The sequence below is a fragment of the Lissotriton helveticus genome, chromosome 5_1 (genome assembly GCF_964261635.1).
Source record: "Lissotriton helveticus chromosome 5_1, aLisHel1.1, whole genome shotgun sequence".
In the NCBI taxonomy this organism is placed as follows: domain Eukaryota; kingdom Metazoa; phylum Chordata; class Amphibia; order Caudata; family Salamandridae; genus Lissotriton; species Lissotriton helveticus.
In genome coordinates this window covers 1401610581-1401635665 of record NC_136065.1, presented here as the reverse complement: position 1 = coordinate 1401635665, position 25085 = coordinate 1401610581, and the positions used below count along the sequence as shown (strand labels likewise).

The 25085-nt window shown below is 51.1% G+C and overlaps 1 protein-coding gene across 9 annotated transcripts in view; it reads right to left on the bottom strand.

Moving 5' to 3' along the window:
• Positions 1 to 25085, bottom strand: part of CSDE1 (cold shock domain containing E1) — a 1051746-nt gene that overhangs the window by 75373 nt on the left and 951288 nt on the right. For all 9 annotated transcript variants that reach the window (XR_013594894.1, XM_078644375.1, XM_078644374.1 and 6 more), the window contains one exon: positions 21355 to 21518. Coding sequence is in view for 8 of the 9 variants with exons in the window: in XM_078644375.1 (XP_078500501.1) it covers positions 21355 to 21518 (164 nt within the window). In the remaining variant the exon portion in view is untranslated. The remainder of the gene's footprint in view (positions 1 to 21354; positions 21519 to 25085) is intronic.

The window sequence follows — 25085 nt, the reverse complement described above, 5'->3', positions numbered from 1 at the left end:
CGCCATACTATCAGAAGGGCATTCCCTTGAGATCCTTTCTGGGGAAACCTGGATGCGAAGACGGGGCATTTTGCGTTTCCCGCGTCTGCAAACAGGTCGATGTCTGGAAGATGTTGCCTGCGACTTAGTCGTTGAGAACCAAGTCGTGAGCCTCGATGAAGTCTCTGCTAAGTAAATCCGCCTGAGAATTGAGAGAGCCGGGCAGATGAACAGCTACTATGGACAAATTAATTGCCAGCAACCAGTCCCATGTGGTCTGAGCCTCCATGGAGAGAGTCCTTGACCGGGTACCTCCCTGTTTGTTTAAATAATACATTGTTGTTGTATTGTCTGTTTGAATTAGAAGGAATCGAGACTTGAACGACGGAAATAGGGACTTGAGAGCCAGATGTACAGCCCTTAGCTCTAGCAGATTGATGTGGTAACCCCTCTCGGAGTCGGACCAAAGACCTTGTACTTGCAGAGGACCCATATGAGCACCCCAACCCCGGAGAGAGGCGTCTGTGATCAGAGTCTGTGTTGGAGGATCCTGATGAAACGGTACTCCTTTCATTAGGTGCGATCTCTTCATCCACCATCGGATGGAATCCTTGGCTGCCTGATGAAGGATTATCTGATCCTCCCAGCACCCAGATACTTGCATCCATTGATCCTCTAAACATTGCTGCAGTGGACGCATGTGCAATCTTGCGTTTGGTACTCTAAAGATGCACAACGCCATTGACCCCAGCAGAGATGACACTTGACGAACTGTCGGGAAACATGTATGAGAGGAGAGTCTGGCATTTTGTTCGAATTGATAACCACCTCTCCTCCGAAGGACACACGTTTACTTTTTCTGTGTCTAGGAGGTTTAGTATGGACTTTTTTTAATTGACCTGAAGTCCCAGCTTGTGTAGCAGTTGAAGGCATCTTGAGAGATGATCCTGTAGCAGAGATGGAGACGAGCTCTTCAGGAGTCAGTCGTCCAATTAAGGGTAAATGACAATCCTCTGCTTCCGAAGGAAGGAGGCTACCACCGCCATACACTTGGAGAATGTTCGGGGAGCTGAATTCAGCCCGAACGGTAGAACTGCATATTGATAATGTTGAACAGACACTCGAAACCTTAGAAACTTGCGATGACTCTTTGAAATTGGTATATGAAAGTATGCGTCCTTCAAATCGATGGAATACATCCAATCCCCTTGGTGAAGTTGAGGGAAGATTTGATGAAGAGCCATCATTTGAAATTTTTCTCTTCGAATGAATCTGTTTAACAATCTCAAATCCAGTATAGGTCTGTACTCTGCGGTGGGACCTTTCTTTCGAACAAGGAAGAAACGCGAGTAGAGCCCTTGATTTCTTTGTGGAGTTGATACTCTCTCTATGGATTTTTTGTTTAACCCCTTCGACGCTCATGACGAGCCCAGCTCGTCATGGAGTTTCCATTGATTTCAATGGAAATTGCATTGAAGACCAGCATGAAGCTTAGCATCCAAGTGGTTAATAAGGTGTTCACTTCCTTTTGCAGCAAGCAGTGGTTTTGATGAAAAACACCTGTTAGAACTATGGAAGGAGGAGGTTTCTTGAATTTGAGTAGATATCCGTTCTGAACGATGTCGATGACCTGTCTTTTGTTAAATGCCTCCACTCGTCCAGATATAATGCAATGCTTCCTCCTACCGGAGTGGACAACGGCTTTGGAGGAAGGTCCATCTCATGGATTCTGAGGCTGTTTTGAAGCTGTAGACTGCGGTCTGTTACCGACTCTGTCCCGTCCAGGTCTGCGTTGCTGATACTGCGACATTTGTGGAGATTGACCCTGGTTTTGTGAGGACCAGTTCGATGTTTGCCCACGCTGTTGAAAAGACAGCTTGTCGTAGGGACAAAAGCGACGACAAAACTCTTTTTCTCTAGGCCAACGGCCTTAAGAGTATCTAGTTCAGTTTTCATTTTAGCCATCTCATAGTCTGCATGCGACCCAAACAACGTTGATCCACCAAAAGGCAAATTATCAAATTTCCTCTGAGCGTCAGGCTTGAGGCCCGTGAGGCGGAGCCATGCTGATCTTCTTGATCAGATGCCATGGGCATAACCATGAGCTTCTAAATCAGCAGAGTCGGCCGCCGTACTAATAATCTGGTTGGCAACTAAACCTCCTTCTTGTACAATTTCCAAGAAATCTTTTTGATCTTCCTTGGGTAATTTCTCAACAAATCTGGTCAAGGAATCCCATAACAGTCGGTCGCAGCGCCCCAGTAGAGCGCCTGCACTCGCCACTCATTACGGAACCAGCCGTATTACACATTCTCCGTCCCAAGGAGTCTATGTTCTTGCTATCCTTTTCTGGTGGAGCAGATGAAATTGACGTAGCAGAATGTGTCTTCCTGGCAGCGGCAACTATGAGAGAATCCGGAGCTGGGTCAGTACGTAGGAATAAAGGATCCTGATCTGGAGCCTTATATTTCTTTGAAATCCTCGAGGGCTCTGAGCCCACTGTGGCAGGTGTTAAAGTCTTCATTGCCGGTTCCAGTAATCCTGGCACTCAAGGCAGTAGAGGTCTTGCCGAAGACTTATAATGTAATGTCTCAAATATAACCGATGAAGTAACTTGAGGCACAGACATAGTTATGTTAAACTTGTTGGCACCCCGACATAACACCTCACTGAAAGTCCCCAGATCATCAACAGGCGATACCCTGGAAGGTGACGTTGGAAGAAATCGTAGGAGAATAGTCTCTGTAGGATGACCTCGTGGACGTGGTCGTTGTAGGAGACCTCTGCCTTCTCCTTGGCGTAGGAGACCGATATGATCTGGTGCGATCTTTTGAGTGTGAACATTGCTTCAGAGGAGATCTGCAACGTCTTGGAAACCTACTAGCAGGAGGTCTTGAACATTCCAAGGCAAGATCCCTTTCATCAGCTCTGGGTTGCATCTTCCAATGACTAATTCTTTCCAGCCATCTAGGGGACATGTTAACAGGAGGTGACTTGCGCACCGGAGAGCCCTCCGGTGTAACTTGAATAATCTGTATCCCCATTGAAGATGAAGAACTCCTTATTGAACATGGAGATCTAGACACTGGTCAACTCGCATCTTCCACAGGGAGCAATTGCCTGTCCCTCGACGTCGAAACCGAATGAGCCACCATCAACGACGACTGATGCGGAGAGGCTCTGATAGATGGAGATCTATGGGAAGACGCCCTCGACGTCAGACCCTTCCACGTCGACCGCTTATGGTCAGTCGGTGTCCTCGACGTCTGCTCTGACTTCGACAAAGACCTGTGACGGGTCAGAGAGGTTGATCTAGAATGCCTCGACGCCAAACTTGAAACAGGTGGCGGAGATCTTGACGTCGACTTCCTGGACATCGGTAGCCTCTACGACGTCGATCGAGATTTCTCATGCCTCGAGTGCGAAGCATGTCTCGACGTAGACTTAAGTCTCGACGGCGATCGTGATCCTGACCTCCTACGCTTTTCAGGTCTTGACGTCGATCTACTCCTCACCCTCGACATCGATCTACTACTCACCTTCGACGTAGATTTTACTGCAATCGACACCACATGTTTCGACGTCGATAAACTCTTCGACTGCGATTTTGTTTCTTCAACCGTTTTCAACATCGACTTACTTCTTAAAGGTGATGTCTTAGACGATGATTTCACTCTTTCCACTGGCCTTGACGTCGACAGCGCCAACGGCGATCTAGACTTCGATGTCGACCTTACTTTTTCAACAGGTCTCGACGTAGACGGTACATCAGGATGCCTTTTCTTACTCCTACCGTCAGGAGAAGGAGATCAACGTTTTCTGGGAGATGAGGGCCTTCCAGATGAAAGTTGACTTCCTGGGCCCTTTTCATGATATTTCCCTCTCTCCATAAGTCCAAGAAGTCGGATCTTCTCTCTCTCCTTCAAAGTCCTTCTGCAAAGTTAAACAGTGGTAACATGTCTCTGTGTCATGACAAGAAGGCAAACACCACACAAACCGAATGAGGATCGGTTTTGGACATCATCTTCCCACAGGAAGGACACTTGTAAAATAAAGGTGGCATATCGGACTAAAAAATAGAATCCAAATACCGCCAACAATCAGAAATATCGAAAAAAGTAGGAAATAACCAAATTCTGACTGAAAACAGTCAAAATCATTTGAATTCAAGTTCCAGGTTCCTTTCAGAAAGTGCAGCAAAAAAGAACGGACCTAACTGTCACCTGTGGGGCATGATGGGAGCAAGCTTACCCTGGAGGCCTTAAAGGCAAAGTGTTCAGATTCTCTGAGGCCTTAAAGGTGAGGTGCCAGTCTCCTTTTCTGTACAGGGATGTTATATGCTTATGCAGCCTGTTTAGGCTAATTGCCTTTCATTACCTGTTTTCTTTGATGAAAATAAAAGGTTGTTTTCTGTGGAATGCAACTAATGTTCTTGTCCTTTTCTTGCATTATATGTTATGAGTTATTTTCATACTACAGAAAGACATGTAATTATGGCTTTATTAGCCTATTGGATAGGTTTGTGGGCTGCATATTATTAGTTTAAACATGTATATGTGTATAATGTTTTAGTACTATGTACTCTTTTGATATATTTTACACATATGTATTAGGATATGTGTTCCGGGTTCACGCATATGGGCGGAGATAATTCAGTGCTTATGACTATTGATAAATATATACCCTGGAAGAGAAAGGATGTAGTGGTTCAGGGGCCTCTGATCTAGTATGGGCTGTAATGATTTGTCCCTCTGGGGGTTAGGACGTATAAGGAGTATACTCCTGACCCTTGATGGTGTAGAGGGACAGGTTCCATCGCTCCTTTTGAGAAGAGGAGCTCGAACTTCCTGTTTGAGTAGTTTTATGCACTGTTGATAACCTGTAGTGTGAGGTAATCTGTTGGGAGGTGTGTTCATGTGCTACAGGCAATAGTAATGTTCGATAATGCCCAACACTCACTAGTCTGATGTTATTGATTATCATGTGGGGGTAGAAAATCCTGTAGGCGACCCCAGACAGGTGTTATACAGATGAGGGGAAGTCACTACTTGCAAGAGTTCCACAGCATGGGGAAACACCTTTGCCTCTACCCCATGGTATTATTGCCCCTGTAGGAGCTTCTTTAGTAACCTCTGGAGGAGGAATACTGATTTTGGCCATGTTTGTAAGATGTGGAGGCTTCCGGAGTGGTAGTTTTGGAGCCTCCACAGTAGCTGGAATGGTGAAAAGCCTTGAGGTGACGGTGTCTGAAGGGCACCCATGGCTTTAACATTTCCATGTCCTTTTATTTTCTCTAGGGCCTCGTCAACCTGGTGCCCAAAGAGGTGTTCCTTATCAAAGGAAATATTTAGGAGGCTTTTTTGGGCCTCTGGCCTAAAGCCTGAAATACGCAGCCAAGCATGGCGGGAAAGTAGGATGCTTGTGTTAATTCCTCGTGCTGCTGTGTTAGTAAAGTCTAGAGCACAACATATAGAGGTGTTGGGAGATAGGTTTGCCTGCGTGACAAGTTCTTGTCACCTTTTTCTGTGCTCATCAGGGACATGTTGGAGGAGCTCTTACTTCTCGTTCCAGTGAGCTGTCTCGTATCTGGCCAGCAAACCCTTTGAGTTGGCGATACGCTAGTGGCTTGCAGATTGGGCAGCTACTCTCTTCCCTGCTGCGTCCATGTGCTTGCTCTCCTCATGGGGCAGGGGCACATAGCTAGATTGAGAGTTTGCTCTTTTACGAGCACTGGTGACTACTAGTAAGTCAGGTGGGACTTGTCCTTTGACATAAATAGTATCAGCGGCAGAGCGCTTGTATTTGTCGACCCGCTTTTATTATACGGGCCCTAACAGGGTATTTGAAAATGTTTGTATGACGTAACATCTCTTTCAACATTTTTTTTTTGTAATACTTTATCTTGAGTGCGATGCAAAAACACACATCGGAGTATATCAGTACATGGCTCCTCCTTGAGCCGAGGACCTGGACGCCAACCAACAGGACACAGCCACCCAGCCCACATCCCGGAGGCCGGGCGGCAGCATGGCACCAGAAACACGGACTCCGCAGTCATGGTAAAACAATAAACATACGGCCAGGTGAAAGCACATCATCACTTCTCTTTTTTTGTTCGTTGCCTGGAAACACCTGACAAAGTAAAAACTTCAATAAAAATCAGGAATAACAAAATCTTTTCCTCCCCTACAAACTCGGCAAAGCGAGAACACAGGCATATAGACTCCGTTCAGGTCGTCAGGGCCCATCCGGGCGCAGTTATCAAATCAAAATCAAACACAGATCCATTTGGGACTCAGAGCAAATCACATATTTACAGAGGTTATGCGCGCGGTACTTGCAAGACACTAGCTCATAGCAGCCCCATCATCCCCACTCCCATCCACTTCTTCCCCGGAGTCCGACCCCTGCGGGGCGAACAGCCCAGCACCGGCGGCATCAGAGTCACCATCCACAGACCCCACAGCACACATCATGCGCCATGCCAACAGATCCTCCTGCAGCTTCCCATCCCCACGCGCGCGCCACACATGCGCCTCCCCTGCCAGGGACCACCCCCCCGAAATCCCCAAGCCAGAACGAAAGCCCCGGGGCCCGACCTCCCATCCAGGCAACAGCCGCCCCGGGGCCCGACCTCCCATCCAGGCAACAGCCACCCCGCGCCCCGCCAGCACCAACAGCAGCCGCAACAGCCCACAGTAGTGAGTTACAACGGGGTTGACCCTAAGAACTCCTTGACCTAGGTCAAATAAGCAGGTACATGTATAAATGGTCGGAGTCTGATATAAACAAGAGGACAAATCAAAATAGCACTTATTTGTCTCAGTGAAATACTTGCATTCTATCAAAGGCACCAATATAGCTCAGTAAACGAAACACGAATCAATATACTCGGTGCATATTTATTTCGCACATCTTAAATTTGTGAATGATATAAATTTCAACCCAAATGGTGGGAGATATTGCAATTAATGCATTGACAATATAAACTTAGAAACAACACATTTCTATATTTGAGTGAATTCAAATATGTGTCAATGCGCTCAAGGTGCATAGAGAAAGGGTATTAAGAAGGGATAGGTAAGTGGGGGTAAAGGTGGGGACCGGGTAAAGGTGGTGTGACTGAGTTAAAATCACAGTGAAAAATGAAAAAAGCCTTTACAGCCTATATACAGATCTAAAGGTTCCTAAAACAGTCTCAAACATAGGTTCCGTAGGTCTCCGTTATTTAGTCCTATGTTTTGGAACAAGAGAAGCAACAATAGTCGACGTTTCGACCCCTGAAAAGTACGGGTGATTCAAAACCTCAGGGTAGGGTCTTCATCAGGACGTAGAGGTATAACAGGAGCGCTTCGCATGAGGCCCGTTTGGGCCTGTAGCCTGGGGACCTTCCAAGGTTCCTTTCTGTTGCGAGAAGTTGGGAGCTTGTCCTAAACTCGTTCAAATGTATGGGATTCTGTTGTCCACAGGACCAGCCGGTCCGAGGTGGCACGTCGTGTGTCTCTTATTAATCGCAGCGTTAGTCTGTCTGTCTCTTCTCCTCTGACTGCTGTCAGAGAAGGTCCCCAGGCTACAGGCCCAAACGGGCCTCATGCGAAGCGCTCCTGTTATACCTCTACGTCCTGATGAAGACCCTACCCTGAGGTTTTGAATCACCCGTACTTTTCAGGGGTCGAAACGTCGACTATTGTTGCTTCTCTTGTTCCAAAACATAGGACTAAATAACGGAGACCTACGGAACCTATGTTTGAGACTGTTTTAGGAACCTTTAGATCTGTATATAGGCTGTAAAGGCTTTTTTCATTTTTCACTGTGATTTTAACTCAGTCACACCACCTTTACCCGGTCCCCACCTTTACCCCCACTTACCTATCCCTTCTTAATACCCTTTTTCTATGCACCTTGAGCGCATTGACACATATTTGAATTCACTCAAATATAGAAATGTGTTGTTTCTAAGTTTATATTGTCAATGCATTAATTGCAATATCTCCCACCATTTGGGTTGAAATTTATATCATTCACAAATTTAAGATGTGCGAAATAAATATGCACCGAGTATATTGATTCGTGTTTCGTTTACTGAGCTATATTGGTGCCTTTGATAGAATGCAAGTATTTCACTGAGACAAATAAGTGCTATTTTGATTTGTCCTCTTGTTTATATCAGACTCCGACCATTTATACATGTACCTGCAACAGCCCACAGGACAACCCCCCCCCCCCCCCAGGGCCAACAGACAATGCAGTGGATCCAAGGCAATCCGGAGACACGTGATCCTCCGGATGCGCCCCACCACCCGCCCCCAGAAGGTCGCCACCGGCGGGCACCCCCAGGCCAGATGGAGAAACCCCGCTCCACCCAGTCCACATCCAGGGCAGTCGCCCCGTCCGTTACCCGAGACGCGGCGCAAGGATATCGGGGCCACACAGGCGCGGCGCACAAAATCGAAACGGATGAGCCCGAACCGCGCACCACACAACACCGTACGGGTCAATGCCCTGACCCGTCCGCGCCGGCCAGGCTCCAGGGCGACACCGGCGGATCAGAGTCCGTCCGCACGGCCGAACACAACAACGCGATCAGCCGTTGGCCTCTGCCACAGGAAAGGAGGATGCCAAGAGTGTGCGAAATCGGGGCGCCCCTGGGAACCGCGGCCAGGTCACCCGCGCCACGTCCTGCAGTCCCCCACAATGCAGGCAATGCCCCTCCGCCAGGCCAAAGGCCTCCGCAGCCCCCCCAAAGGCCACAAAGGAGTCACCCGGGCACAGGTCCGCCAAGGCCCCGCAGCCACCCCCCCCTCCAGGTCCGGAAGGACACATGCTCCCCCATCAACACCACAGGCGCCAGAACCCACACCGGCAATTCTCCATGGAAAGGGGCCTGCCTCAGGACCCTCTCCACGAATCTTTGCCAAATCCCTGCAGTGTGCCCCACCACACAAGGCAAAGACGTATCCGCTCCCCTCCCCTGCACCAGCGCCACCTGGAGAGTCTCCTCACCAGCTCCACCCTCCAAAAGGCTCAGCTCCAAACTCGCTGCACCGGCGAACCAACGTGCAGCTGGTCGAAACTGCGCCGCGCAATAGCACAGGTCGAATCTCGGAGCCTCCAGACCTCCCGACGACAGTGCGCAAAGCAACTCTACTGCGCTTGCCCGCCCAGAGTAGCGACGCAAGTAATGAATCAAGCGTGCGGAACAGACTTGGCGGGATCGGGCACAGCGAACTCCGCAGGACGCATAACAGTCGCGGGAGCATCACCACTCCAGCCACCGCCAATCGTCCCACGAGGGAAAGCGGAAGTGTGCTCCAGAACGAGACCGACTGCTGAAGGGAGCGCACCACGCGCCCAGCACCGCGGGCCAGCAACTGGTCATCCGACGATACCACCCGGACGCCCAAACACCGGAAGGCATCCAGCTCCCATCGCAATCCCAGGTGCGGGAGGTTCGCCCGCTGGTCGGGGCCATAACCCGCCAAGGGGAAAATGAGGGACTTGCCAAGATTAATCCACAGACCCGAGGCCGCGCCGAAACTATCCAATAGCCATAATAAAAGTGGCAGAGACTCGCTCGGGGACGCCAAACAAAGCATCATCTGCGTACAGGGAGACCACACCGACGGTGTCCCCCACTCCGACACCCCACCGCGCCACCTCCATCCCCACGAGGACCGCCAAAGGCTCAACCGCCAAGGCAAAGAGCAGCGGCGAGAGGGGGCACCCCCGCCACGTGTCCCTGCCCAGTGGCCAGTCCCCCGATCGCGCCGCGCCCAACCCTAGCTCGGGGTTGCCCATAAAGGATCCGGATCCAGCTACAGTAGATGGGGCCCAGACCCACCAGCTGTCTCCTCCAGGCTTGAGAATCATGCACACCTCACCCTGATTCATAGTAGGCGGGAGGCCAGCACGCGCCAGCGCCTCACCATAGACCTGCAGGAGTCTCGGGGCAAGGGCCTCCCCAAACGCCTGATAAAATTCCGGCAGAAACCCATCCCCTCCAGGGGCCCCCGCGGCAGACTGGCCAGCGTGATTTTGATCTCATGGAGCGACAAGTTCACCACCAACTCCCCCGCCGCCCCCCCCGACAAAGTCCGGAGGGGCAATCCCTGAAGGCAAGCCCGAGAAGCGGACTCCGCCACCGAGGGGCCCGCAGCACACACCACTTGCAGTTGGGCCTGTAGGACCCCCAGAATACCCGCCTCCGAGTGCACCAGGTCCCCCGCAGGGTTGCGCAGAGCAGCTATCCGTTCCGGAGCGAATTCCCTCCTAAGGATCCAGGCCAGCAATCTCCCGGCCTTGTCCCCTTTGCGATGGAGGCGCCGACGACACTGACCCAGAGTGCACCCATCCAGCCCGGTCAGCCCGAAACAGTCCCGCAGCCCCGCAGGCGATCGCCTGCCCCACACAGGCCATGGAGCAACTGCCTCCACACATCACAGGCCAGGCCCACACACGCGCCACGCACCACCGCCCCCATGGCACCCCACTCCACCCCAGTTCAAATCCAAATATTCAGTAAGAGCTGTCTCCACACAGGCCCCCCCCCCCCCACCCGGCCCTGCAATAGGTCCACCGGCATCCTCCAGGCCCGAGGACGGGAGGGCCGGGCAAGCCACCGGGCCACGCACGCCACCGGGGAGCAGCCCGACAAGAAGCGGGCCCGGTGGGCAACTGCCAGGGAGAGGGACACATCAATATTCGCGGCGAGGACCCTGTCCAGTCCACCATGAGTACCATGTGTCGGAGTGTAACAGGTATACAATTTTTGCAAGGGATGGCGCTGTCGCCACACATCGACAACCCCCAGGCCAGACATCACCTCCCTGAGCCTCGCCGCCACGCGAGGTTTTGTGCCAGTACGGGGGGGATGCCTGTCCAGATCCGAGTCTAACACGCAATTAAAGTCTCCAAACCAAAGGAGGGGGGCATCGAGCCCCGAAACCAGGACATCCCGGAGTCGGGAGAAGAAGCCAGGACCATCGACACCAGGCGCATACGAATTTAAGATCGAGAAATCCCTTCCATCAAGCTTCACCCGCAGTAGCAGGTACCTACCCTCTATGTCAGCCTCCACATACTGTTTGGCGAAGGGTACCCCTGGAGCCACCCAGACCAATACTCCCCTAGCATATGTAGAAAAGGAGGAGTGGAACACCTGACCTCTCCATTTTTTAGCCACTTTTTGAGCACCCTAGTTTGTTAGATGCTTTTCCTACAGACATGCGATGGCAACTCCGTGGCGGCGGAGGAAGGAGAGGGCCCCATGTCTCTTGGTGCAAGTGCCCAGCCCCCGCACGTTCCATGTCATCAACTTATATCCCATGACCTGTGTTGCTGCCCTTCCGGGCCACCAGTTGCATTCCAGTAGGTTCCCCCACCCGTGACCCTGAACGGTGCCTCGATGCCAACAACAATCATCCCACTGCACCCCACCCAACCCCTAAGAGCCCCAAATCCCACAACTCCCCCAGAACACACCCCGCCACCGCCACCCAGGAGCAAGCAGACAGCGAAAACAAAACATGCTACCTTGCCCTCCCTCTGCTGGTGCCAGGACGTGCACAGCCACCCCATCCGTTCCATACAACCCACACAGCCCAACCGGTACTTCCCACCCACCCCCCTCCCAGCTCCCCGCTAGACCCAATCTAACATAGCAAACCTTAGGCGAAATACAAAAATAGAACACACAGTTCCCCCGCCCCGGATTCCCCCCTCAGCAGGATGCAAGTCCCCCGCCCCTTCTCGTCATCCCGGGCTAACCCCCAAACCCGGCGGCATCATGAAACATCAGAAAGGGTTCCAAAGTTCCTCCTACCCCAAGGATAATACTGCAGATATCATAAGTACCTCAAGGTGGATCCGACTCAGTCAATGGCTCGGATAGTCCCGTCTCTGTGCTAGGCACTGTATCCTGCAGGGTGTCCGGAACCAAAGTGTCCCCAGGGATAGACCTGCCCAGAGACTCCGGGCCCGCCTCCTCATCGGGAGGTCTCCGCAGTAGAGCGCCATCCTCACCCACCATGATTCTAGGTCCTGCTGGGTCCCCCGAGGCGGATCGGCGTCTTCGTCTCCCGCGGCGCCGTCGCTGAGGGCGGGTGCCCCACGTCTCCCGGGGTCCCCCCCGTTCTCCTGGTGGTAGCTCATCGCCTCGTATCTCGAGCCACTCCCAGACCTCCGCCGGGGATTCAAAGAATGAGCACGACTATGTGAGATCACTTTGAGCTTAGCCGGGTACAAGAGCATATACTGCAGCTTCATCTCCGGGAGCTTCTGTTTCACGGCCAGGTAGGACTTCCTCTGTTCCTGCACCTGCTGGGTGTAGTCAGGATATATGGAGACGCGGCTGTTTTCAATAGTGAGATTTTCCGTCTCCCTCGCCGCCCTCAGTATGCAGTCCCGGTCCTTGTAGTTCAGTATCTTGGCTATGAGCGCTCTCGGGGGCTCCCCCGGGCGCGGAGGCGGCACCAGGGCTCTGTGCGCCCGTTCGATAACAGACAACGGAGAGGCCCTGTGGACACAGGTGGGTCCGAATCCAAGTTTCCAGGAAACGTTCGGCGATGCCCGCCTCCCACCGTTCCGGCACGCCCAGGACCCTGATATTGCTACGTCGCGCTCTACCCTCCGCATCCTCGGCTCTCCGCTCCAGGGCATGCGTCGTAGCCGTGAGGGTCGATACCGTCTTCTTGAGAGAGGCCACCTCGCCTTGCAGTTGGGTGATGTTGCTCTCGGCGTCAGAGACCTTATCCGCCACCTTCCGGAGAACCGTTCGTAAAAGGTTGACATCAATGGATACTGTCTCTATCTGCCGCTCAAGCGCAGTGTGGGAGCCCTGTATAGCCTTCAGCAGTTCGGCTCTGGATGGTTCCGCAGGCCCCTCCGCACCCTCCTCTTGGCCAGTTTGACGCGTAATTCTTTGCGAGGGCAGCCTCTGAGTAGTGTATTGCGCAATGGTGTTGGGTGGACTTCGACATCCTGTCCTTACGCATCGCCGGTGGCGACAAGGTCTCAACGATCCCTCCCGAGGTGACGCAGAAAATTCTCGCTCCCCCTGTCTTCCTGCCGCGGGGCTCCAGGCAGCTCCTTAAGGATCAGAAGGACGCCAGGCCGGGGCCAGGGGCACCTCCTCCGCGTCCAGGCAGGCCCACACACCTGGGGCAGGGCTATAATGTCCACTGTCGCCCCCTAGAGCAGCGGCGTCCACGGGGGGCCGTTGAAGTCAACAATCTGCTCCCCCTGACGGCACCCTGCAATCGGCCGGGCCTAGAGGTCCCAGGGCAGCGAACACGGGTTGCACCCCTCCTCCGCCAAGCAAGTGTCGAGGTGTGGGTCAGGCAGGCCAGTTCAAGGGCCAAGGACGTCGTGGTGGGCCTACAACCCAATAGTCCTCCAGTCCCCCGTACTCTCGTCTCCCCCGGGATCACTGGTTGCCTGTCCACAATGCTGCGCCCCTGCGGGGAGCCCGGGGCCACTATCAGGGCCACTCAGCCGAGGAGTCCGCCTCACAGGAGTAGTTGCAGCCTGATCCAGCAGCCCCCTCTTTCTCCAGGCTGTCGGTGGGGCCCGGGGCAAACAGTTCATTCCAGGGGGCAGGGGTCCCAGCACCAGTGGAACCAAACGGCACCACCAAGCGGCCCCCAGGGAGCGTTGAAGCAGGGAGTGAGGTCCGGTGCAGCCAGCCGCTCAAGCGGGGAGGTCCCTCCGTTTACCGACACAGCATCACAATGTTCAGGGGCCCATAGCAGGCTGGAGGGCACCAGGGACAGGCTCCCTTCATCTGTCGGGCGGCCCAATCCTTGGCCGCCCGCTCCTCCGGGCACAATCACGGCCTCGCCAGATTCGGGGCCACTCAGGCTCGGGGCCTCCGCGGGTGGTGGGGGGGAGGCACCACAATGCCCCCGCTGGAGCCCGCGCAGTGCACAGGCTCAGACTTCGCCCGCAGCTTGCGTCCCTCCCGCTCCGCGGGCAAGATGGCGGCCTGGCCCGGCAGGGTCTCAACGCCGGACCTCAGAGCTGCAGGACAGGACACGAGGCTGCTCCGCCTCGGGCTCCCCGCCAGCTCCCAAGTCCCGCAGGGTCGTCAGCGTTGGTCCCAGGGGCACCGATCCGGGCAGGGATACCCTCCGTCAACCACCAGGCAGCCCCCGGGGGAGAGGACGGGCGCCGCGTCTCACCTCTGGGCCGCCGATCAGGGTCCGGCCGGGCCGTATATCACCAGAGCCCTCCGGCAATTCACAGGCGTTAGGACGGCGGAGCCCCAGATGGCAACAGGCTCCGCCGACGAGGAAACAACACCACCGCCGTTGGAGAGTCCAGGGAGGCAGGGCCACTCCCACCGCACCTCTCCGCACCAGGCCGTGATCCCGGGCCTCACGTAGGTGCTCGGCCGGCCTCCGCTATATCGGTCCGTCTCTGTCAGGATCTGCGGACGTTGCCATGACCAGCCGCCAGCCAGGGGGTCTCCAGGACAGGGGGGACCCTCGGCACTCAATCTAGTCCGCTATAAACGCCTGCACAGGATATTTTTAAAGGATTTTCGGGTCCGCAGGACGTGAGCTCCGCCGGCTCCCGGCAGGACGGGAGCCGGCGGAACTCACGTCCTGCCAGCCATGCTGCTTGGCCACGCCCCCCTCTTTCAACATTAAGTATTGTATCTCCCTATATGTGGATGATAATTTTTCAAAAAGAAATTCCTCCTCTAGGAGTTCTTTGTTTAATTAGACATCATGGAAAGCAGCAGCCCTGCCTACTAACTCCTGGTATGTGGTGATATCATCAGGAGGTGAGGGGCTTACTGGATATATGTCTGGATCACTATCCCCTGGAGGTTCCACATCATATGCCTTTGTTCCTGGGGTCATCGTGTGATGGTTTACCAAATGTGTCATCCCCTGTATTGTGTCCACCTGTGCAATCACTGACGGAACCCTGAGGTAAGCTGTCTAAGGGATCCTCAATAGACGGTAGTGGAGAAGGTGGTGGCGGCAATGAAAGTGGTAAAGGGCTGGTAGCCCTGTCAATCTTTTTCTTTTTTGGTGGGGGTGGGTAAGTCAATAGCCTCTTGGAAAGAAATGTGTCTCTTTGATGGTGGTGTTCGAGCTGAAGGCTTTGTGAGGATGCCTCCAGTTTGAGGCTAAATCTTGATTTGGATCTGCCTCTGTGAAGTGTCTAATTTCTCCTGTAGTTTATGAAGAATTGGGTAGACCGCAGTTTCAACAGTTAATACTGGTGTCTGCTTGGATAGTTTCAGTTTGCCGTTGTGTTTGTGTTTTGGCGGCTAAGTTCTAGTTGGTGCCCAAACGGTGGATGTTGACAGTCAGCTCGGTACCAATGGGTGGTTTGGTGCCGGGGCTGTCTATGTCGAAGGCTTTGGTTGGTGCTTCGGAGCCAAGCTGAAGGGCAGAGCTTCCGCACCAGTCATTCAGTCCCAGCCATGGCCATGAAGCAGTGGTGGACTTAAGGCGTCTTGTTGTAGAGGTGTCGGGTGTCTTATGGTGTTCAACACAGGGTTGAGGGGCAGGGGTATATAACTCACTGCTTCAACCTCCGGTATGGCCTAAATTAGTTCTAAGTCTTGTTCTGAACTGTCTTCAATGGAGAACACACCTTCCTCAGTTACAGAAGCCGGTGGTTGTTGTTCTTCACTGATGTCTTCACTGACAGACAGGAGTATCTTCGATGCTCCTCCTCCGCATTTTTATTTATTTATTTGGGAGATTTATTGAGCGCGCAAATACCCATGGGTGTCTCGGCGCTATGAATCGTGCTAGCAGGGAAGAATTAACTATTGATTAAAGAGCCAAGTTATTATTTGCCTCCTGAATGTAAGTAAGGACGTGATTTACTTAATTTGGGGCGGAAGGCTGTTCCAAAGTTCAATGGTGGCAATAGAAAGGATCTGTCGCCCCATGAGGCTTTTTCTATTCTTGGTACCATCAATAGGTTTGCTGAAGATGAGCGTAGGCTTCTTGAGGAGTGTAGGGACATAATGAATTTTTTTTAAAACTGGTCCGGAGGAGTGTATGGATTTAAAAGCGATGCACAAAGCTTTGAACTTGGCTCTGTTTCTAACAGGTAACCAATGTAGTTGTCGAATGATGTTGGAAATTGGTTTAAATTTGGGGGTACCTGTGAGCAGTCTAGCCGCTGCGTTTTGCACCAGTTGCAATTTGTTTAATACTCTTTCCTGAGCATTAATGATGAGCCCATTGCAGTAGTCAATGCGAGACATTACTAATGTATTGAGGAGGGTCTTCGCAGCGGAGATAGGAAGATAAGGAAGGAGTTTCTTTATCATTCTAATGATGAAAAACGATGCAGAGACAACCGTATTTGCATGGTGCATGAATGACATATCGAGTTTGTGTGCCCGATGGTCACTGAGGGTCTTCTGTGAGAGTAAAATGTGACAGGCCTTGTAATCTGCTTCCCTGTGTTCCAGTGACAAACACAAGCTACAGACCTGATGGGAGTTGGTCCATGGGCGTTTTACGTGGCAGCGGGACAGAAATGGAAAGGCGTCCGTTCAATTACCAGCAGGGCTATTCATAGAGGACCTGGTGGAGAGTAAGTTTGAATCCAAGTTTCCAGGAAACGTTCGGCGATGCCCGCCTCCCACCGTTCCGGCACGCCCAGGACCCTGATATTGCTACGTCGCGCTCTACCCTCCGCATCCTCGGCTCTCCGCTCCAGGGCATGCGTCGTAGCCGTGAGGGTCGATACCGTCTTCTTGAGAGAGGCCACCTCGCCTTGCAGTTGGGTGATGTTGCTCTCGGCGTCAGAGACCTTATCCGCCACCTTCCGGAGAACCGTTCGTAAAAGGTTGACATCAATGGATACTGTCTCTATCTGCCGCTCAAGCGCAGTGTGGGAGCCCTGTATAGCCTTCAGCAGTTCGGCTCTGGATGGTTCCGCAGGCCCCTCCGCACCCTCCTCTTGGCCAGTTTGACGCGTAATTCTTTGCGAGGGCAGCCTCTGAGTAGTGTATTGCGCAATGGTGTTGGGTGGACTTCGACATCCTGTCCTTACGCATCGCCGGTGGCGACAAGGTCTCAACGATCCCTCCCGAGGTGACGCAGAAAATTCTCGCTCCCCCTGTCTTCCTGCCGCGGGGCTCCAGGCAGCTCCTTAAGGATCAGAAGGACGCCAGGCCGGGGCCAGGGGCACCTCCTCCGCGTCCAGGCAGGCCCACACACCTGGGGCAGGGCTATAATGTCCACTGTCGCCCCCTAGAGCAGCGGCGTCCACGGGGGGCCGTTGAAGTCAACAATCTGCTCCCCCTGACGGCACCCTGCAATCGGCCGGGCCTAGAGGTCCCAGGGCAGCGAACACGGGTTGCACCCCTCCTCCGCCAAGCAAGTGTCGAGGTGTGGGTCAGGCAGGCCAGTTCAAGGGCCAAGGACGTCGTGGTGGGCCTACAACCCAATAGTCCTCCAGTCCCCCGTACTCTCGTCTCCCCCGGGATCACTGGTTGCCTGTCCACAATGCTGCGCCCCTGCGGGGAGCCTGGGGCCACTATCAGGGCCACTCAGCCGAGGAGTCCGCCTCACAGGAGTAGTTGCAGCCTGATCCAGCAGCCCCCTCTTTCTCCAGGCTGTCGGTGGGGCCCGGGGCAAACAGTTCATTCCAGGGGGCAGGGGTCCCAGCACCAGTGGAACCAAACGGCACCACCAAGCGGCCCCCAGGGAGCGTTGAAGCAGGGAGTGAGGTCCGGTGCAGCCAGCCGCTCAAGCGGGGAGGTCCCTCCGTTTACCGACACAGCATCACAATGTTCAGGGGCCCATAGCAGGCTGGAGGGCACCAGGGACAGGCTCCCTTCATCTGTCGGGCGGCCCAATCCTTGGCCGCCCGCTCCTCCGGGCACAATCACGGCCTCGCCAGATTCGGGGCCACTCAGGCTCGGGGCCTCCGCGGGTGGTGGGGGGGAGGCACCACAATGCCCCCGCTGGAGCCCGCGCAGTGCACAGGCTCAGACTTCGCCCGCAGCTTGCGTCCCTCCCGCTCCGCGGGCAAGATGGCGGCCTGGCCCGGCAGGGTCTCAACGCCGGACCTCAGAGCTGCAGGACAGGACACGAGGCTGCTCCGCCTCGGGCTCCCCGCCAGCTCCCAAGTCCCGCAGGGTCGTCAGCGTTGGTCCCAGGGGCACCGATCCGGGCAGGGATACCCTCCGTCAACCACCAGGCAGCCCCCGGGGGAGAGGACGGGCGCCGCGTCTCACCTCTGGGCCGCCGATCAGGGTCCGGCCGGGCCGTATATCACCAGAGCCCTCCGGCAATTCACAGGCGTTAGGACGGCGGAGCCCCAGATGGCAACAGGCTCCGCCGACGAGGAAACAACACCACCGCCGTTGGAGAGTCCAGGGAGGCAGGGCCACTCCCACCGCACCTCTCCGCACCAGGCCGTGATCCCGGGCCTCACGTAGGTGCTCGGCCGGCCTCCGCTATATCGGTCCGTCTCTGTCAGGATCTGCGGACGTTGCCATGACCAGCCGCCAGCCAGGGGGTCTCCAGGACAGGGGGGACCCTCGGCACTCAATCTAGTCCGCTATAAACGCCTGCACAGGATATTTTTAAAGGATTTTCGGGTCCGCAGGACGTGAGCTCCGCCGGCTCCCGGCAGGACGGGAGCCGGCGGAACTCACGTCCTGCCAGCCATGCTGCTTGGCCACGCCCCCCTCTTTCAACATTAAGTATTGTATCTCCCTATATGTGGATGATAATTTTTCAAAAAGAAATTCCTCCTCTAGGAGTTCTTTGTTTAATTAGACATCATGGAAAGCAGCAGCCCTGCCTACTAACTCCTGGTATGTGGTGATATCATCAGGAGGTGAGGGGCTTACTGGATATATGTCTGGATCACTATCCCCTGGAGGTTCCACATCATATGCCTTTGTTCCTGGGGTCATCGTGTGATGGTTTACCAAATGTGTCATCCCCTGTATTGTGTCCACCTGTGCAATCACTGACGGAACCCTGAGGTAAGCTGTCTAAGGGATCCTCAATAGACGGTAGTGGAGAAGGTGGTGGCGGCAATGAAAGTGGTAAAGGGCTGGTAGCCCTGTCAATCTTTTTCTTTTTTGGTGGGGGTGGGTAAGTCAATAGCCTCTTGGAAAGAAATGTGTCTCTTTGATGGTGGTGTTCGAGCTGAAGGCTTTGTGAGGATGCCTCCAGTTTGAGGCTAAATCTTGATTTGGATCTGCCTCTGTGAAGTGTCTAATTTCTCCTGTAGTTTATGAAGAATTGGGTAGACCGCAGTTTCAACAGTTAATACTGGTGTCTGCTTGGATAGTTTCAGTTTGCCGTTGTGTTTGTGTTTTGGCGGCTAAGTTCTAGTTGGTGCCCAAACGGTGGATGTTGACAGTCAGCTCGGTACCAATGGGTGGTTTGGTGCCGGGGCTGTCTATGTCGAAGGCTTTGGTTGGTGCTTCGGAGCCAAGCTGAAGGGCAGAGCTTCCGCACCAGTCATTCAGTCCCAGCCATGGCCATGAAGCAGTGGTGGACTTAAGGCGTCTTGTTGTAGAGGTGTCGGGTGTCTTATGGTGTTCAACACAGGGTTGAGGGGCAGGGGTATATAACTCACTGCTTCAACCTCCGGTATGGCCTAAATTAGTTCTAAGTCTTGTTCTGAACTGTCTTCAATGGAGAACACACCTTCCTCAGTTACAGAAGCCGGTGGTTGTTGTTCTTCACTGATGTCTTCACTGACAGACAGGAGTATCTTCGATGCTCCTCCTCCGCATTTTTATTTATTTATTTGGGAGATTTATTGAGCGCGCAAATACCCATGGGTGTCTCGGCGCTATGAATCGTGCTAGCAGGGAAGAATTAACTATTGATTAAAGAGCCAAGTTATTATTTGCCTCCTGAATGTAAGTAAGGACGTGATTTACTTAATTTGGGGCGGAAGGCTGTTCCAAAGTTCAATGGTGGCAATAGAAAGGATCTGTCGCCCCATGAGGCTTTTTCTATTCTTGGTACCATCAATAGGTTTGCTGAAGATGAGCGTAGGCTTCTTGAGGAGTGTGGGGACATAATGAATTTTTTTTAAAACTGGTCCGGAGGAGTGTATGGATTTAAAAGCGATGCACAAAGCTTTGAACTTGGCTCTGTTTCTAACAGGTAACCAATGTAGTTGTCGAATGATGTTGGAAATTGGTTTAAATTTGGGGGTACCTGTGAGCAGTCTAGCCGCTGCGTTTTGCACCAGTTGCAATTTGTTTAATACTCTTTCCTGAGCATTAATGATGAGCCCATTGCAGTAGTCAATGCGAGACATTACTAATGTATTGAGGAGGGTCTTCGCAGCGGAGATAGGAAGGAGTTTCTTTATCATTCTAATGATGAAAAACGATGCAGAGACAACCGTATTTGCATGGTGCATGAATGACATATCGAGTTTGTGTGCCCGATGGTCACTGAGGGTCTTCTGTGAGAGTAAAATGTGACAGGCCTTGTAATCTGCTTCCCTGTGTTCCAGTGACAAACACAAGCTACAGACCTGATGGGAGTTGGTCCATGGGCGTTTTACGTGGCAGCGGGACAGAAATGGAAAGGCGTCCGTTCAATTACCAGCAGGGCTATTCATAGAGGACCTGGTGGAGAGTAAGTTTGAAGGCCCCAATGGGCGAGGCCTCAGAGGGGCCAAAATAAAAGCATGATGACAAGAGATTGTATATATGTGGGGTGGGGTAAAGAGTTACCGAAAACAATACGGGCACAGGTTAGAATGGATTGGGATCCGAAGAGAGATCCGTAATGGTCTCGACCCGGAGCGCGAGCACACTCACCTGAACCAGACGGCAGAAAGAAAACAATATAACAGTGGAGTTGATGTCTGTGCATTAACACTTAGAAGAAGAGTCAATTGATTTCAAGACTCTAACAACTTCTTCGAAGAACAACTGAGACACATCCAGATCAAACACTAGGTGGCACGAGTATGGGAGGTATGTGTATCTACAGCTACACATGCCTCAAACATAAAATTAGACCGTGACCTTCCACCCATCAGCCAGATGGCCAGGGTAACTTGTTTCCATGTTCAGTTTAATAAATGCCGAGTTCCAAATTTAAATGCATCCATAAATAACAGGTTAACAGATTATGAAGAGAAAGAACTGGGATTTATTACAATCTTTCAATTTGATGAGCAACTTGTTTGCCAAACAGTTATTTATTTCTCCTTTGTCATTCTTGTTCACAGAGCCAGAGAGCCATTCGCCAACTTTTTCAAATAATACATAATGGTGTAAGGACAGGTGCATATTCTTTATTAGACAGAAATTGGAATGTTTTACAAAGATGATAAATTAAATCACCTACAAGTTTCTAGTGCACATTCAGTTTAAAACAAAAACAACAAAAAAAGTCTTACCATACACGCCAAACATTACAGGCACTACATTTCCCAGTACGTTGGTTTAGAATAACTGCAAACTCCACTTCATCCCCAGCTTGCAATTCTATCCCATCCTGGACTTCTTTTACATGGAAAAATAGTTTTTTGCTGTCACCCACTTCATAGTTAATGAAGCCAAACTGGAACATAGAATAACAAAATCTAGTTATCAGTACATCAGCATGAATATAGAATGCAATGTTATTGTCAATGTTGTACAAAATCAGAAATAAAATGTAAATTAACAAATGCAAATAAGCCAAGAGGACAACCAGTACTGATACTAGGTAGCCCGTAATTCGTTATTTAAAAAAAAACCACAAAAAACCACACAGGTAACCAAAACTCCTACGTGGCATCTATCACTTCTAACGCATGCACCCCCAAAGCTGTAGTGAGATAGAAAGTGAGTGTCTTCAAGACAGAAATGGGGGTATATTCACTAGGAAAAACAAAAGAAATGAGTAAAACTGCACATTTTAGACAACTTTTTTTTCTCCACTTGGGCCAGAAAGATCACTCAAATATTTTAGTATGTTCAAGTTCTGGACTAGTGGAGAAAGCTGGCTCTGTGCACACTATACCTCACTTTGGTATAGTATATACAGAGTCCACTGGAACCCTAAAGGTAGGCCGAGTTAAAGTAGACAGCACCTCACCCTCCATGTGTGGTAGAGCAGTAAGGCTTGATCAGAGGACAGTGTTAAGCATTTGTTGTACACACTCAGTCAGCAAATGAATGCACACACTTAAAGACTAAACTTCAGACCAATTTTTTTAGAACCAAGCAAGCCGGGCACAGGTAAGAAATAAATACTTTACAGTAGTAATGCAGTTTGTAAATAGTTTGAATTGCAATTGTACTTTAATTTGATTACAGGTGTGTTACTGATAATGCAATGCTTTTCAGAATACAGTACAGATACTTTGTAAAGGATTTTTAGTAGAATATCATGTAAGTTACTTTTCAGATTACTTTTCTTACACAGTGTAGTATACCTGGACACTACACGGAGACATTTACTGTAAACAGGTAAGTAAAATAGGTTTTGTTAGTTAGTGCAATTTTAACCGCTACTGCGCTAGCGGGTTTTCCCGCTGTGCGCTGAAATTAAAAAAACGCGCGGTTTGTGACAAAGCCAGCTCGTCATCCGCGTAGCGCAGGTAACGCCCATGACGAGCTGGCTTTGTCATCCGCATGGAAGGGGTTAAAGAATTTCTTTAGGTTTTCCAACTCCACACTTCATAGAAAAACAGTTATCCTATGGAGGAAAATAGTGTTATTGGTTCAAAGGCAAGTACTTTGTTGTGGGAGTTGGTTTTCTGGGGTTAGACTCAGGAGTCCTCCAGGGTCAAGAACGCACTCTTGTTACACCCTCCCCTGCATTAGGGGGGCTGGGTGCTGAGGCCCAATGTTATCCAATGGGGTATAGTGGCCTCTGGTTGGTGGCTGCTGACGAGCAGGCCACTGGGTTGTAGGAGCAAAGCTCCTGGACTTAAGCTAAGGGCAAATGGGAGTTTAGGCCAGCAAAAAAGATGCACCCTCAGCGGTACTGGGGCGTCCAGGTGTAGAGTACTGTTTGGCATCGGAAGTCCTGTAGCTTTCAATAGGGAGTCTTCGGTTTGCAAAAGCACTGCAGGCTTGGGGACGAAGGTCTTCTGGGTGCAACCACCACTTGGAGAGGTAAGTTAGGATGTTGGTGGTTGGTTAGGCACAGTCGGTTAGGCCACCCAAGATCCAGAACCCCTGTCCTCAGTTATATGGCAAGATGTGTCTAGACCACAGAGAATATCAAGGGGCAATGTTGTTTGACCTTGCCTAGGCTGTTCAGACTAAATCCCAAGAAAATAATAAAATACTAAAATGTGCTGGTTCCATGTGAAAATATAATGTGGCACAAAGGCAAGTGTTTTATTTAATAACGTGTGCAGAACCAAAGCAGTCTACAAAAAGCATGATTAGGCCAACAGAGAAAAAAAGACAACTGACCATCTGGGAAACCGCACTCAAGGAGGCTTCTTGAAACGCATGACATAACTGCGAGCTTGAACACAAACGTTTTGATGGTGACTTGAGAAAAGGATTTGTAGGGCTTTCATACCTTTGTTCAATAATTGGATATTTGCAAAAGGGCAAAGAATGGTAAGGACATTTTAAATATATGCAACGCTGTTTACAATAGCACTACTGTTGCTGCACATACAGTAGATGACCTTTGGGTTTGGAATGCTGCAACTGTTTTTTATTCAAAGCCTTTTTGTTAGTTTTGAACATGTGCAGAAAGACTTGCAATCACACTCAAAAACCACCAAATACATCAGGAACACAGACTCCCCCTTTGATTATGTGATATTTTTCTCACAATAACTTCGATGTCCCTGTAATAAATAGTAAGTGAAGTAAGTGGAAACAAACTCACTTTTACGTGTGTTGCAGAAGTTTGTCACATGAGAATCTCCAAAATGACAATCTGCAAACACAGTTAGCATTGTTTGCAGCTTGTATTTCACCCTATATACTGTGCCTAAACTTTGAAGCAGTACCCTCATGTCCAATACAGTGGCTGAATAAAGCAGTAGAGGAGGAACAGAGTAAAGCCTTTGGCAGGATCACTTTCTCCTTCCTTGCCCGAGCATCCGCACTCGACATCTTTGTAAATATAAGGACTTGAGTCCTCTTTGCAGCTTTGAAAATAACTTCATTCATGTTGAATGTGTCTGGAGTTAACCACAGATTCTGTTTTGCGCGCACATTACATACATAATAAATCTATAATCCATCTTGCATACAGATTTGGCTCACACATATGTGGCAGTGTGAAAGCGAAAAAAACATTCTTTCTTCAAATAGGCTTAGGGCCTTATTTAGGGTTTAGCAGGACAGGTGAAAAGCTGTAAACAAACTGTTCTTCCACCGTACCAAACCCGCAACTGTCCTGCTCTATTGAGATTTCAGATAACGGCTGAGTTACTGTCAGCAGATCCTCAACTGACGCTAATGTTAAGGGGGTGTTAGTGGTATAGGAAGTGTTGGCGCCTGTAAAGATCTGCGTGTAATATTTTGATCTGATGTACTGTGAAGTGCAAGAGGTAGGGAAAAACACCCTGCAACCACTAAGTTTTGAAGGACCAAGGAATCCTACAAGTAACAGTGACAAAAAAATCCTATGCACAAGATGTTAGTGTTCAATGAAAGTACATCATGTGTTTGAAGCACAAACGTTGGTAATGTCTCAAAGTCTTTTCTTTGTCTTTTTATTCAAATTCAAACATCCAGCCAACACGTGTTTCGTCGCTTGGGAATTAGCCCTCGACTTCTTTAGGGCTGTTCAGGATTTTGTGTTAAATGTAGAGTAATCACTCCGCTGGTTGTAATTCCGACCCGGCTGGTCAATTAAGTCACCTTTCAATAAGTCCAATTAAAATCTCGAAAGGTTGTGTATGTCCGACAGACAAAAGCAGCGTAAATGAATAACTGCCCCACACTCTGGAAGAAAACTTCATGCATGTCAGGACTTTTCTTGTTCTTTCAAGAAACTAACTCCTGCTTTGTGAGTTTGTTCTTGAAAACAAAATTGTTTAACATGAGCACTTTTTTTTGTTGAAACATGGTGTCCACAAGACAAGCTTCACTACTGTGAAGGGAGTCGAAACAGTGGCTCCTATTATAGCAGGGTGACCTCACCAGGCATGAAGAGAGCTCTAGA